Source organism: Aedes aegypti, chromosome 1 (assembly GCF_002204515.2).
Source record: "Aedes aegypti strain LVP_AGWG chromosome 1, AaegL5.0 Primary Assembly, whole genome shotgun sequence".
In the NCBI taxonomy this organism is placed as follows: Eukaryota; Metazoa; Arthropoda; class Insecta; order Diptera; family Culicidae; genus Aedes; species Aedes aegypti.
In genome coordinates, this window is record NC_035107.1 from 23,583,388 (window position 1) to 23,599,804 (window position 16,417).

Below are 16,417 nucleotides of genomic sequence, written 5' to 3' on the forward strand. Positions count from 1 at the left end.
CCAACCAGGCCAGTAGGCGAATTCCGGTGCGTATTTTCTTCGAAGGAAAGAAAATTTTCTTGCTGGTGGATTATGGAAGAAAATTTCTTCTCTTCGAAGAAAATGTGCGCCGGAATTCACCTGCAGAACCAGACATTTTTTTTGAAAAATCTTCGTCCCTTCCACAATTTTGCCACCAGCCGTGGGCCGGTGGGGAGCAGAACCCTTTTTATGAATTATAGCAGGGATTATTCGTGAATAATCCTTTAGTGAAAGTCACATTGTATGTACAACATTTATTGTTAGATATCAAGAACCACTAATAGGATAGGTACATTGAAGGATACAAACATGAAATGTTTTATTTAATTTAATTTGAAGCCAACTACTTCTCTATTACTATCTCACCTTTAGCAAGTCTTTGGCATGCAAATTAATAATCGAGTCCACAATGATCCACGCTTAGCTCCGAAAATCACCTTGGATGAGAAGCATCAGCAGCGTCACGGCGCGGTCCATCTCATGAACGATCTCGTCTCTTTCGACCACTACCTGGCTGGTAATAACCAGTACCCTCACCAGGTCATTCTTCAGCACATCGGTGCTGGCGAATAGGGGCGGATTGGTTCTCAATAAAATTATCAGCTTCCGCAAGTACTCCTCATCTTTTTATCGCCAGTCCATCCATCAGATTCTTTGAATATCCGTTGCTCTGGTGGGCATCCAAATGAGCGATAATAATCCACTCGATTCTTCTGCCAGCGGACTGCAACATTGTATTGATTAATGTATTGTTTAAGATTCAATTATACTTAAAACTTACCAAAATATGTTCAGAAATGTTAATAACGCTTCCGGAAAGTAAAAACTTTAGCTCCAAAGCTGTCCAGTATGCAGTTTGGGGTCTCGAAGTTTCCAAAAAAAAAAAACAAAAACAATCTGTCACGAAACGATTACACACAGACAACCAAAATGTACGTATAACGAAATCACCTGGAGGCTTTATATGTGCAACATTTCACTTGTAAGATGTCGCGAAAAGGCCTTCTACGTACAAAAGTGGAGGCGATATGCGTGCATACATTATGTGATGAATAATAACATACAATGCGACTGTACAAATTTTTTACCGAACTAACCTGTGATCTTATCCGACATAACTTATGATAACAAATGTTGATTTGACAGCTGCTACGGAGTGATCCGATTTTGTTTGTACGAGTGTACGAGACGAAACAAAATGTACAAGTGAACTCAAAAAAAAGTGTTTTATGCGAGGAAGGTCATCAATCTGACGAGTTTATCCACGGTGTTTTGCGGGTTTGATGTAATTAGTATGAATAAACGAGTTGTAACGTGAACTTTCATGCGATTTCTGGTTGTCTGGGCAGTTGAAAGTTTTTGCAGTGCAACCAGACAAATGTGACATTTTAATTCGTTCGCTCATTCTCGCACAGTCGGCACATTTCGGCACAATTTCAAATGAGCCGAGTTTCCCACCCCCTGGGTTCTGGTCACTTAATACCCACGGATGCTGGGGGAATCCAAACTAAATGGTGGATGTGCCAATCGAGGACTTCTTGCAGTCTTCTGGATTTCCAGTTGGGATGGAACAGCTTCGAATACATTATGCTGCTACGCGGTGAAATCCTCATCGCCAGGCCCCGGTCGACAATAACAAGCAAAAGAGAGCAGGACACTTTTTATATATATTTATTAAGTTGTGTTGTTGTTCGTGCTTCGTGTACGCGTCGTTGGATATGCTCTGACCGTTTATTGTGTTATTTACTGTCGATTGATCGTGAATGTGGTTAGCTATTGCTTAGCGGTTAATAACAATCGTCCTCGTTAATGCGCGTACGGTAGACATATATGTCAATAGTCAAAGTATCGTACAAATCTCTAAAAAACTGATTTTGGATATCGACGCTATCGCAAATTCATCAACTTGCAACAATGGAGAAAGATATGAAATGCAAGAAATGTTCCGTATGTATTGACAGTCATGTTGATCTGTACACTGTTTGCGAAGGTGATTGTGCGGGCTTTTTCCAGAACATTCTTTGGATGTGTGATGTGTGCATGAGTGCATTCCGGAGATTGAGAGATGGTATCTCATCTAATAAAAACTCTACATTAGCTGATGACACCGAGAGAAAAACAATTGAAGATGATGTGAATGAGCTCAAAAATGCAGTGAAAGGTATTTTGAATACTCTGTCGAATATCGCACCTAATGCCTCGACGATCGCACCGAATGTTTTGCACTCAACTCCTGTTTCATCATATACGCTTTTTGATGGTAAAAATGGGAACGAGACTATTGCTGGTAATGATGGAAGCGTACACCGACAACGAGAGCGAACGACGAATGATGATTGCTTTGGTCTGTTTCTATCGATCATCGATCCAAGCGCTACTGAGAGGGACATTCATCGAATGGTATCGTGTGCACTAGGAACTGCTGAACCCGATCGCTTGGATGTTATAAAGCTGACGAGGAATACCAATATGAGGATGATTGATTTTGTTTCATTCAAAGTTGTAGTTAGTAGTAAATGGAAGAATCGTGCGCTTGATCCTTCAACGTGGCCTGTTAAAATAAAATTCAGGGAATTTGTTTGTACACGCAATGATGATACTTGGCGACCCCCGGTGTAAATGTTTTTTTTTTTAATGTTAAAATCTTTCAGTAGATGTGTTAGTTGTCGATGAACGTTTGTACAGATTGTTGTGTTAAAGTGTGTTTTAAAATGCGATACTCTTTAGTGGTTTTGTTTGTTGAATTTGATTGTCGAGAATTAGTTTAAAATGTTTCGCAGCGTTTCATTTGTTTTGATTGTTGAAATAGAATAAGGAAATTCAATAAGACTGTAATGTCAGTAACAATAAATAAATAAATAAATAATGAATAAATATATTCAAGGAGCACCTCAGCAGCCCCAGGCGTAGGAGATGGTGGTTGTGAAATGTTTCGTCGTGATCAAACCAAAACGGCATCCAAAAAATATTACCAAAGTGGTGACTGCACAGAAAGCAGCTTCTCATCTTCTTTCCTCTCGGTGAAGCTGCTTCTTTTGATCAGATTATGACAAAAACCCATATTTTGAGCGGATGAAAACATAAATAAAGGTAGATCGTCGTGCGCCTGTCACAAGCTCAGATCTCCTTATAAATATATCAACATTTACCGCAGTGAATGTCAACTCCATATAAACAAAAACAAATAATTCCGAAAGGAACGTCAAGAGCAGGACAGTCAATGGAGGTTAATGGAAGAGGGACAGAGATGGAGAATTTTCCGTGACGTCACTATGATCGCTTCTATCTGTCATGATTGATCCGAACCAGTTGATCAAATATTCACCACGATGTGGAGAAAAAATCATAGGGGAAAAAGGGTCGCATAAAAATCGGAGAGAAATAAATTGTAGGGGACCGAGGGGCAAACTAATGTGCCGCCAGTTTTTCATTGTTTTCCAATAGTTAGAGGCTTCAAAACATATCGATTCCTTAGGAGAGTTTGTTCAGTAAATTGACAGAAAGCATATTAGCCATAAAAAAAAATTCACGGAAATGGTTTATTTTCCATGTTCCGTTGAAATCAAGTGGTACAATATTTTTAAATACACTCTCGATATGGTTGGCGTTACTATGTTTTTTCTATCAGTGTATATGGGGAAAAGCATCTTATTTAACATATTTTTTTTCGATTAAAGCTTTCAATCGAAAAAAATATTTGGTAGGAGTGTTTGCCAGAATCATTATGCACAACTAGCACCGAATATGTTTTTTTTAAATAGTTTCCAATTTTGATAAATAATACGTTAGATGCATACACACATTTTCCGCGTTACCGCGTTACATTTAGCGATTTTTAGGGCATAGACACTGAGTGTCCAAAGAATGCTCCAAATATCGCAGACGACACCGAAACGATTTTGACCAACATTTTATTATTCTCTTACATTGTGATCAATCAAAAACTAGTGCGCTGAAATATTTCCTAGTGTCAAAATTCTCTCACTCTCATCTCGCGCATCCTCTCACATGATCATCAACTATCATTATCGTTCGTCAGCCTGTCATCATTAAACAACAAAACGAGGTCACCCATGAACGGTGTAACGAAAATGTCTACCAAATTATTATAATATAATATAATTACAAATTTAATGTAGTTTCAAACTTTTGATTTGGTTGATTTGTTATTTCAAGCTTAATTACAACAAACAAGTATCGAATGATTGCTAAATATCTGTATGTAAATTCATGAAAAACACTAAAAACTCAAAACTCTGAAGGAATGAAAATCGGACATGTCATTTGTGCGTGACGCATTTTATGGAAGCTGCTTTAACACTTTCCCGTCACCTACCGTCACTACTGCGCGAATCAGTCATTTCAATACAGAGTCAGAATTAGGGCGAATGTGAACACTAATACATTGTCAGTAAAATCGGTTTGAAGTTCAGCGGATATAATTTCAATTCTATATTACGTTTCCGATCGATTTAATCGCATGATGCATTTTTGTATGATCCATTACAATATAACTTTTGTAACAAACCATTTCAATACAGAGTCAGAATTAGGGCGAATGTGAACACTAATACATTGTCAGTAAAATCGGTTTGAAGTTCAGCGGATATAATTTCAATTCTATATTACGTTTCCGATCGATTTAATCGCATGATGCATTTTTGTATGATCCATTACAATATAACTTTTGTAACAAACCATTTGATTTATTTTCATATTATGAACAACATGTTAAAATAAATAAAAAAGCATCATGCGCCATTCATCAAAATTGAGGATTGTTGCGCCCCTCGGTTTTTCGTCTCCTTCAGTTTGACAGCAGCGATTGCGCCTTTCTACCTCATCCTTCTGGTTAAACTATCATCAGCTTCGCCGTTTTGCTACGCTCTTTCACACGAACCTTCTTCACTATCGACCTTCTGCACACTCAGTTTTAAATGCGCCCTGCTGCCACACTCAATCGCAAATGCGCCCGGTTACCGCAGGGGGGGAAGGTGGGCGAAATTGACATCAGAGTTCGTATCGAAAGAGAATATCAAATGCGCCTTTATGTTTTTCTCACTTATTTCGTAAAAATCGTTATTTTTAAGAAATAGTTGTGCAGTATATGATTGAAGTTTATCGAATAAACTGTTAGGTGAATAAAACTCAATTTGTTTACATTTGTCAGTTAGGCCGTTGTTCTGGTACTGTATTGATTTTCGTGAATCAGATCAACATCATCCATCAAAGCTCGTGTGCCGACGGTGCCGACCGAGAAACCCTTTCCGCTTATCCGGGTTTCAGATCATATTGAAGGGCAATCCACAATTCCGTCGTCGGAACAGTACTTCAGATTGTGAGGGTGCATGTAATCGGGACAGGATCACCATGAAGCAACCGAACATTCTCGTCACAGGTAAGGCAGACACGATATCATGTTTCCATCAAAATGTGTGTTCCAAATGGGTGTGTGGAGTTATTTGATGACTGGGAAAGTTTATTTTTAGGAACGCCCGGCGTCGGCAAGACGCATCTGTCCAAGCGAGTAGCCGAACAGCTCGGGTTCAAGTGGCAAAACGTATCGGATATAGCCAACCAAAATGGGTTCGTCGAGGAGTACGACGAGGAATTCGAGTGCCCGGTGCTGGACGAGGACAAGCTGCTGGATCACCTGGAACCGATCATGCAGGAAGGTGGAAATGTAGTCGAGTACCACAGTTCGGAATTCTTCCCGGAACGGTGGTTCCAGGCCGTATATGTGGTCCGGTGTTCAACTTCCTTGCTCTATGAACGGCTTCAGGCCCGGGGCTACAACGATCGGAAAGTGAAATCCAACATGGAATGTGAGATCTTCCAGATTCCGCTGGACGAGGCCAAAGATTCCTACCGGAGCGAAATCATCGTCGAGCTGCAGAGTGACACCGAGGCCGATCTGGACGGCAACGTGAAGCTGATTGCCGACTGGCTGGAACACTGGCGGAGTGCCAACGAGGGCAAGAAGCAGTAGATTAAGAGTTCCGCAATGCCAATCGTGTCACAACCACCACCGGTTCGAATCCCAAAAACAAAATCTAAAATACGAAACCATATGCCCCGTATACCTTATACCTATATTCCTTAGTAGAGGATTTGTGTTCAGAATATTTTTGAGCATCGAGTCAACACCCCCTGCTTTAAACACTACACTGTAAGCGCGCGCAACAAGTATTTATGAACGTTTTTTGGCCTGTCAAAATTGTTAAGCGACAATTGAGTTACTTTTTAAGAAAACAAAAAAAAGGAAAATTAATAAAATTAATTAGGATACAATCTACACACCAAAATGAACAAGGATTTAATTTCTAGTGAATTTCACGAATGCACCTACTTCGCTGATTACAGCTTGGTTCTTCGAGAAGCTTTGGAAGTTTCTCCTTTGAGGCTTCAGAGGATTCTTCCTTGAGGCTTTGGAAGATTCTCCTAGAAGCTTTGGATGCTTTGGAAGCTTCTCTCTGAAGAAGCTTTGGGAGCTTCTAAACGCTTTCTCCTTCTCCTTGACGCTTTAGAATCTTCTCCTAGAAGCTTTGGAATTTTCTGCTAGAAGCTTCTCCCTGTCTAGAAGCTAAGAATCTTGGCAAGCTTCTAATAGAAGCTTCGGAAACTTCTCCTAGAACAGGCCTGCCCAACCTTTTTGAACCGCGGGCCAAATCACAGAAACAATTTTGTGTCGCGGGCCACATTTTTCAACGCACAAATATTCGCATGAAATCTGACAAGTCAGCAAATTAAATTAATAGAATTTGACAAAAATCTTTGAATAATGTAAATTTTATTTTAAGTAAGCGAAAAACAGCTAATTCTGCAGAATATTGTGAGCGTTCCTGTCAAAATTAAATAATAATCCAGTTCAGAATATTTTGGAGAATCTAGAATTTTGTGTCTTGTAGGAAAATGCCCAGGATTTCAGAAAAATCATACTTTTAATTCTATCAGAATCCAACCTTAGTATTACAAGCATGACCCAGAATATGCTACAATCGGGCCGTACGCTGGGCAGCCCTGTCCTAGAAGCTTCGGAAGCTTTTCCTAGAAAGTTAGAAGCTTCTCCTAGAAACCTTGGAAGCTTCTCGAAGAAGCTTTGGAAGATTTTCATAGAAGCTTAGAAGTTTCTTCTAGTAAATGCAAGCTTCTTCGAATAGCTTCCACAGCTTCTCGGAGAAGCTTCCAAAGCTTTTATACGAAAACTATGCCAGGTAATCTTCAAAGTATCCTTATACAAATGTTGCGGTAAATCTTTTACCGCAGGCACTTTTACAAGAATACTTCTCAATATGGAATTTTGGATATTCTTCTACGAGATCTTTCAATGAAACCTCCAGACGTTCCTCTGAGACATTTATTTGTTTGTCACTTTCTCCTTGAGATCAATTCAAGAATCTCACACAAAATATCCGAAAACATTTGACGAAAATAAATGTAACGACCATTCCAGATGTTCTATTTAAAAATTCCAACCATCCTTCCAACTATCTTTAGATACATTTCTAGGAATCGTACCTGAATATTGGTCGAAAAAATTTCAAGTCAGTTTTTTACAATTCACAATTTACAATTCAGTGTCTGCCCAGGATCTTCTAAGGATTATTTTATTACCATTCCTACAAAATCTTACATGATTCTTTCTAGTTTTTTTTTGCACAGATGTATCTACAGTATGGCTCATAAAAAAATGCGAAAATTGTTTGAACGTGAATATAGCATCCACAGACGTTATTTTCATTGTTTTTGATAGTGAATGTAATTTCTGATTATTGTAGTATATTCTGACACAACTTCGCTATCCAGGACAATTTTTGTCATATTTTTCTTACTGTCCTAAATAATGTAATAAACTTCCATGAACTCTTATAACAAGAACCAAGGCAAGAATCTTCAGGGATTCCTCCATTACTCCACTCTATCAAGCATCTTTAGGATTTTTCCAAACATCTCCAAACATTTCAAGGTGTTGTTCTTAGAGATTATTTCAGAATCTTACAAAAATTGTTTTGGATGTTTTTCAAAAGCCCCTTCAGAAACTTTCTGCGATTCTTCCATTTTTGAAATGTAGAAGTATTCCGTTGATAATCCAAAAACCGTTGCAATAGGATAATATTCTATGAATCTTTCCAGAAATTAATTCAAAATTTCGGACTGACTTTCAGCTTTTTCCCTATGGACTCACACCGAAATTTTTTGGGGAAAAATTATAAAGGATTTATCAGAATCTTCAATTGAAATGCGTCGAACTAACTAGGCAGTGTTGTCGTAGTCGTCTGAAGAATATTGTAGATCGTAATAAGCTTGTAAATATGCTTGAATTCAATAAAATTAGTGCTCTCTGTGTTTGAATAAAACGGTTGCTCTTTCGTTACACCGTACAACAATCGAAAGACCATAGACTCTACTATCCTTCAAATTACTCCAAAGAAACTCTAGGTACTAAAAAATACGCTAAAAATGGCTTCTTTAGGAAGTGTTCCAAGGTTTTTTTTTTTCAAAAATTCTACAAATTTATTGCATTGAAATGAAACTTTTACGAAAGCAAATTTGCCTACGAATCAACCCATGACTTAAGTGTTAAGATTGATTTTAAATAAACATTTTATATGTTGTTAAACCGTCACATAGACCACACGCGACGAAGACAATTCAAGACTTTAAGCTTTTTTTACTTCAAGAATGGCGAATTCAAATGCAGGAGGCTTACATTAATTGGCTTGCTCTTGCACGACAGATGGATCGGCATGTTACTGTTGGCTGGCTTACCGCTGGAATATCGCCCCATGGTGATGGGACTGGAAAATTCTAGAATACAGATAACAAAACCAAGTTACTACAGAAAACCGTTTTAGCTCGGCGAAGAACTTCACGAGGAATGAAATGCTACTGGAGCACATGCGGCCGGCGGACGGTAGCATCTACGCGGTAAATATTGTGCTCTGCAAGATAAATCCACGTAATGTGGTTATCTGAAAATGTCGATATACCGTTGCAGTGATAATGAAAATCATCAAATGTTTCAGATTTAGCAAATTTGAAACATTTGCGTCCTTGTAGAACGAAAAAATCCAAGCCTACTTGAATTTTGACATTGCGTTTGAATTGCGCGCATATCTTCTGCGCGTTACCGCCCCCGATGGATGTGGATTTAAAATGAGCGCCGCAATTAGAGAATCATGAAGATTGTCGCGGAAGGATCCGCAAAGCTGCGACCCACTTGCAACACTGAGAAGATTGATGTGACAAACGTCGAGCTGATTCCTGAGCTGGCGGTAAACTTTCTGTCGGTAGGTAAGATAGTCGATCAAGGTTATTCGGTTACTTTGGGGCGATCCATTAATTACGTAAGACAATTGTGGCGGTTTTTAGACCCCCCCTCCCCCCATGGTAAGATTTTTTGTATGAAAATTGAAAATAATTTGCACGGCACGTAAGAAATCTCAAACCTCCCCTCCCCCCGTAAACCCTTACCTAATTAATGGACGACCCCTTTCACAAAAACGGGCTGCAAGGTCACCAATCCGACTGGCAAAATTATCGCGATCGAATGGACTGTTCAAGTTGGAGCAAAAACTATCCAAGGCGCTGGCGTGCCCATCCCCGGCAACAAGCAAGCGCATGGGACTTCTGGCATCGCGAAACCATGGTAACGACCTCGGAAATTGCAAAATCAATAGTATTCAAATTTACTATTCCGATTGGAACGAATGATTCTTCCACTTCTTGTCATAATAGGACTGTCCGTTGATGGGCGTAACTGCACAATCGATTGCCGACCCTGTTCTTCATCGTCCTCTGGATTTGCTTCACGTTGATCTTGATGATAGTTCACCGCAGACTGGATCTCGTTTCCGGTTACCTCGAAGCAACTATCTGGGGCCTTCATATCTCTGATGTCTAGTACGTTTCTTTGAACTACTTTCCCATCTCCGATTTGTACCATGTATGATCTTGGCTGCTCTAGTTTCTCCGTTGTTCTTCCTCCCTTCCAAAAACTTGACTTCTGATCTCTCAGCATGACGGCTTGTCCTACGTGATACTCCTGAGGCTTGATTGTACTTCTGTCGGCATATTTCTTCTGTTGCAGCCTTTTCTGTGTCAGATTTTCCGTAACTTGGTTGATTACTCGAGGCTTGAGAACGACATCTGCTGCTGGAATGGTTGAACGCAATGTACGATTCATCAACCTTTGACTCGGCGACTGCAACTTTTCATCTCTTGGAGTATTTCTAATCAAAATTAGAGCCAACTGGACGTCTGAACCATCCTCCGCGCATCGCTTAAGCAGATTTTTTGCAGTTTGCACAAAATTTTCTGCAAGACCGTTACGCCGGCTGATGAAAATGATGCAGCTCAAGCAAATGATGTGAATTCAAACGGTGAATCATTTCAAGATGCTGACGACACGGAGGTCGACTCTGCGCTCCCGCCGCAGCAATCTTCTAGCACGCCTGCCTGTGGCGTTGAGGCGCAGCGGTCGGGGGCGGTTTCTCTCAGGGCGTGAACCATTTGGGGTCTTCGTTTAACTTTTGGTTAAAATTTGACAGTTCGGTAGTTATTTCCCCTCAAACGGTAGAAAAATAACTTCGGGTTCGACCCATTTGGAAGTTTGACAGATGGGTGGTTATTTGAAGTGAGTCATTTCTAAAGTCTCGTATAGCATTTCAGAAGCACTTATGAACGTTTTGCACTATTTTTTTTAGCCCAGGTATAACTTATAGTAGTTTTTGAACACAAATCAACACTTCATTAGATAAAGTATGCTTCAAAAAATTATTAATTTAATTGATTTGCCTAAATTAATTAAGGGTCTGTGTCAATTGGGTTATTAAAATTAATTCGCACTTAAATTTGACAGTTCGGAAATTAGTCCCCTTCCAATTAATCAATGAACTGTCAAATTTAATTTTTGTCTGGTCCAATTCGCAAACGTTGTTTATTCAGAAAAATCAACCCATTAAGTCCAAGTTAACACAAAATACCATTAAAAAAGTTATTCGAATATGAGTTTCTCATTCTTCAGTTTTTTCTCTTGTGAGTGCTGTTGCTCCACTGTTGGATAATAATTATGACTGATATCCTGGACGCATATTGTGCAAACATGAATATCTATCCAGCATTCAAGAAAACCTGCACGTATCCATACATATTTTCCACAATGCCTTCTTTTTCTTCTTCTTGTTGGTATTACGTCTCAACTGGGAAAGGGGCTGCTCCTTCGCTTAGTGTTCAATGAGCACTTCCACAGTTATTAACTGAGAGCTTTCTTTGTCAAATTTGCCATTTTCGCATTCGTATATCGTGTGGCAGGTACGATGATTCTTTTTGCCCAGGGAAGCCAAGAAAATTTCCATTACGAAATGATCTTGGACCGACCGCTAAGAAAGGTTCCTGGAATGCCATGTAACTAAAAAAGAGACCGCGAAGTGGAGCTATCCACGAATAGAGTTCAAATTTGTGTATCTCTATTTCTCCACGTTTTATACTGCATTACTGCGTGGTCATAGAATTCTTGGGATGGCAAAGATTTGTTGTTTTCCAACACATCAATGATTCTAGTAAGCTATTTTATCCTATGAACAACGAATTATCGTAAAGTACCGCAATTCAGCGCAGTTAAGAAACAAAACAATTCAAATGGCTAATCAAAAATGAGTATTACATCAGAAAAATAGCTTTATGAGTGGCCAAAGACCACGGTACTTATACATTTTAAAATTCTGGTGTGCAAATAACCACGAGAGGGAAGGAGAGATCTCTGTAAAAAATATTCACGTGGTTTATGGACAGCCCCTAATCAAACTGTTTAATGGTAAAAAAATTCCGATCATTTTATTTCACAATAATTTTGTTTGCAATTTATTTATTATTTTTTGAAGATCATATGAAATAAAAGTAGAAATGTGTTAAGTAAATATAGTCTTATTATATTACATTGACATTGGTACGTGTTAATCTCGTATATATTTGTAGCCTGCACTCTTTGTGCAGTACAGGTAGTTCACATTATAAATTGAAATCGATATTTAAAAAAAAAACAATTTAATTAACGGTATTCGCGAATGCCACGATTAATGGAAACTTTAATTTCTTGTACAAATTAATGTCTGACACATTTGTTAAAATTTCTACTAAAATTCTTGAATCCAATTCTCAATAAATATCTGAACTAACTTCCCGGTGAACTAATATTATAATAGACATAATTCCTGAAAGAAAAATTTGATTCATATTTTTTGGTTTCAATTTCAGTGAAGTTTGAGGCTTCTTTCATGAATTACTTTTTGTTGAGTTTCCTTCAAAAAGTAGGTCAAACTCACTTCGGGCTATTCTCCGATGATTTCATCAGATATTACCACTAAGTAAGCTCAAGTAAGCTAAGAAATTATGATGACACTTAACTTTTAAACTTACCTAGATTTTTTTTACAAAACCCATCAAATAAATTTCAGATATTCTGTTAAAAATGTTTGCGCAACATTAACCTGAATCTAGCAGATAGTTAGCAAAAAATGTTTGCATTAGAATAACAAAAAGTTTAAGAAGCGGATCCAGATTATCGTTTATTCATTATCAGACCACGAAAATTGTGACATTAGTTACCATTTTTTTAATGAAAAAAGTTACTAGACTTTATAGTGGCCAGGTCCGAAAATTTACCAAGTCATCAAAAAGTGACTCGCTGTCAGCCCTGTGAGCATAGTACGATGTTAATACTTAAGGCTCAAGAATCCATCATTCAATCATTAGTAATCATCGAAAATGAAAAACCAGTTTTTTCGTACAAATTGTAAGAAATCCTCATAAAAATCTATCATTGCAATCCAGATAGCAAGTGTAATGCAATGATAGATTTTCTTGAACATTGCTTAAATTTTAAGCAAAAAAACTGGTTTTGAAAATTTGAAAAACGATGATGATTATTTTCCTCTTAATTGGTGTGTTCCTTCCATCATAGCAAATGTACACTAATTTACAACACGGGTTGTTTTCATCCTGGAAGGACGTTATTTGTTAACTACATATTTTAAAACACATCGAGGCTTCTTGCATAGTCGGTAATTTCAGTCAGAATCTAGAGGGATTCGCGATAAGGGCCTATCTGACAAATCAATAACAATGAGAAAATAACCAATGAAATTTTCATGTGCAATTTTTAATTCCAATTGGAGAAAATATAATCCAACTTTAACTATATCACTTTAATACACATTTCATAAACCTAGTTTCAAAATCCCCATCAATACCACACATATCTCCTTCAATTTTCCTAGCTATTTCGTAATAAAAAAATATTATAAGGTTTCGCCTTAAACGCACTCAAGAATGCCAGTATCGCCCAATGTTATGAGCCTGTAATCGATATTATTTTCAGTGTCGCCTATTACTTTTGAGCCGTGTTTTCATTCTGGTTTCAATTAAGCCCGCCATGTACGCCTTGTTTATTTTTTGTTTGCAGTGTCGCCGTTTACTCTCGCCGTGTTTTGATTTCGATTTCAGATGCGCCCATCACTTTGATAAACAAAAACACAGGCGTAATCAATACAGTGTGTGGTTTTGCATGAGGTGAAGTTTCGTCTTCTACAAATTTGCGTTTTTTGAATAGTTAAATTATCGAAAGGGGAAAAGTTCAAGTGCAGTGAATAGACAATCAAGCTACAATTTCACCGCTATAGTTTTTTAAATTGTGTACATTTTGTCAGTTTCGCCTAATTCGCGAATCTTTCTAGGAATGTATTTTGCCATGCATCTCATGCTTCGATTTACTTCAGGGATTAATAACGACGTATTCTCCAAGAGTCGACACTACACTAGTCGTACTCGGTTTCATTAGGACCTGTGGTATTCTGTCCAGACTTGCGTCCAAGGCAAACTTGATTTTAGAGCATACTGGTCGCCTTGCCGTCATGCTGTAATTGAAAAAATCGGAATTAAATTATTTCTGAGAGCGGAGTAACTGTTCATGGGAGGAGGTAAGCACACTTTGCAGGAAAAACTATCTGGTACCTACCGTTTCGTCACCGCTTCCGTTTCGACCGAGCAGCAATCTATCGCCCCACTTGCTGTGCCGTTACTGTAAGAGGAAGAATCGCTGCTATAAACAGTCATATTCTGACCAGAATCTTTTTCCGCACTTTACTTACTTGTCGTGGTTTTAGTTCCGATCACATCCAGAAGCCAGCTGGAAGGTCAGACCGATGATTATATTGACAATTCGAGTGACAATTAGAAGTTCGGCAGTCAAAACTTCGGCGAAGTTCGGCGTCGGCATTCTAATTTGGTGCTTCGCCGACGCATAAGGATTGCCTTTGTCGGCGTAGCACTTCGGTAGAATGCCGACGCCGAACTTCGGCGAACTTTCGGTGATATTTCATTTCTCTTATGAACTTCGGTCTAAAGTTAATCTGAATGCACAATCAATCTGAATGCACAATCTGAATGCAATCGTAAACACCGAAGCGGGAGCAAAAAGGTAGACAACAAACACGAACGAGCGAATAATTCACGATCTGTCAAAAATAAGTCTCCTCTGGAGCAGACTTATTTTTGACAGATCGAAATCAGAGGGGAAATAATTCCCGAACTGTCAAATTTAAGTTCGGACTCGTTTTAACAACGCAAATGAGACAGACCCTAATATAAATTTCGTAAAACTCAAAATATTTACTCTGTAGAAACGAATATAGATAAGTCCTTTTTGAATGTTACTCGACAAATAAAGTTCAATCTAGAAAAAGCAAAATTGAGAAAAGTTTCAAAAAAAGCAAAATGATTTCCTACGAAGTAATTTTGTTGATTTTCGTGATGTTTTTGTATTTCTTCAAGCCAAAAGATAACTCAGCGGAAATGTTTTTACATTGCATGATGCCATCTCCCAGAACCGTAAGTTTAATTGATTTGTTTTAAAATGAAATTTTATTGATTGATTTGTTGATATGGTTTTGTTTTCAGGGAGTAAAATATGCTGTAAAATGTTCTGGATCCAGAGTAATGACGGAGATTTTGAACTTTAACCCTGTCGCGATAAAAGAGCACCTCAGAGTATCAGCAGCCGTTTTTCAAAGAATTTGCCAGCTAGTTCCGGAAAAGCGATCTGGATGGGAAACGGAAATAGATGTAGCTGTTTTCCTTTTCTGGTTGGCTACTGGAACCAGTCGTCGGGTGGTTGGCACAGTGTTTAATGTTCCTAGAAACACAACGAAGAGGATCTGTGACAACATGTTGAATTTCATAATCAACATTTTGATGAAACAAATCATCAAATATCCGCGAGAAGAGGAATTAGCAAACATTGCCTATAAATTTTGTAATCGAGCCAGAACACCGATCTTCGACAAAGCTGTAGGGGCGATTGATGGTTCCCACATTCGTATTCAGTGTCCGACTGCTTTACATGACCAGTACATCAATCGCAAATTGACCTATTCGATCCAGTGTCAGGCAGTTTGTGACAGTAATTACAAATTTCTAGATATTTGCGTAGGTTACCCAGGTAGTGTTCATGATACACGAGTACTGTATAACAGTTCGTTATACTATAAAAGATTGTATCCTCCTCCTGGATACTACCTACTAGGGGACAGCGGTTATCCATGCAGCTTGAGCCCAATTGCTATAATAACTCCATTCAAAGAAACAGGTGGACAAAGACTTCCTGCGATGAAAAAGCGATTTAATAATCTCCACAGTAAAGCGCGCAATATTGTCGAATGTGTTTTTGGACAGATGAAAAACAGATGGAGAAGTATTTTTAATAAAGAATTAGAACTGAAAATAGAAAATAGCATAAGAACAATCGTTGCATGTTGCGTTCTACATAATATTGTGTATTTCTTTCACTACTGGACTGCGAAGTGCGGCCTCATAAGTGCGAAAGTGTGAATAAAAGTGCGGGATAGCATTAAACCCTTTTGGTGTCTTCAGAGCACTTGTTCTTTGATTTACGAAGAATAAGTCCCCCGAAGACACCTACGTGATTTGATGCAATTGCGCACTTTTATTAGCGTTTCCGCACTTGTAAAAACTTCTGCGATAGTCCACTGGTGAAAGGAATGCGCAATATCTGTGTGGATATGAATGACATAATGGAAGCTGATCTGGACGTAGAAGAACAAACACAAAACATTCGGAATGAAGCGGAATTTCAACCCGTTTCCGATACAGGTGAAGGGATAGCTTTTCGTTTAGAGCTTTTAAACAAACTGGAAAACATAGTATTATACAACTCTATGAATAATTGATATTGATGTAAGCGGACTTTTTAGTTGATAATAAAGAAATAAAAAGTATACAGTTCGATTGGTTTATTTCCAATGATTCATTTAGAAAAACAGTCTAAAAGTTCAAATTTTAAAGACTCATTCCGATTCCGAGGAACTGGAGTTGTCGAATG

The 16,417-nt window shown here is 38.3% G+C and overlaps 1 protein-coding gene and 2 long non-coding RNA genes across 3 annotated transcripts; 1 reads left to right on the plus strand and 2 right to left on the minus strand.

The window, feature by feature from the left end:
• Positions 1-263: 263 nt before the first annotated feature.
• Positions 264-887, minus strand: LOC110674375. Its single transcript, XR_002498804.1, has 2 exons — positions 803-887; positions 264-745 (listed from the first exon to the last, which is right to left on the minus strand). It is a non-coding gene; the product is annotated as an uncharacterized LOC110674375 (long non-coding RNA).
• Positions 888-4,364: 3,477 nt separating this feature from the next.
• On the plus strand, positions 4,365-6,326 carry LOC5578389 (adenylate kinase isoenzyme 6 homolog). Its single transcript, XM_021839157.1, has 3 exons — positions 4,365-4,382; positions 5,221-5,419; positions 5,511-6,326. Exons 2-3 carry the CDS (start codon positions 5,392-5,394, stop codon positions 6,008-6,010), a joined length of 528 nt encoding a protein of 175 aa, XP_021694849.1. The 5' UTR covers positions 4,365-4,382; positions 5,221-5,391; the 3' UTR covers positions 6,011-6,326.
• Positions 6,327-13,687: 7,361 nt separating this feature from the next.
• Positions 13,688-14,278, minus strand: LOC110674376. Its single transcript, XR_002498805.1, has 3 exons — positions 14,169-14,278; positions 14,036-14,098; positions 13,688-13,934 (listed from the first exon to the last, which is right to left on the minus strand). It is a non-coding gene; the product is annotated as an uncharacterized LOC110674376 (long non-coding RNA).
• Positions 14,279-16,417: the final 2,139 nt, after the last annotated feature.

Bases quoted from the DNA above. Each gene is read 5' to 3' on its own strand.
- LOC5578389 (XM_021839157.1), top strand. From the start codon at position 5,392: ATGAAGCAACCGAACATTCTCGTCACAG. The intron at 5,420-5,510 runs GTAAGGCAGACA...GTTTATTTTTAG, and splicing joins ACCGAACATTCTCGTCACAG to GAACGCCCGGCGTCGGCAAG.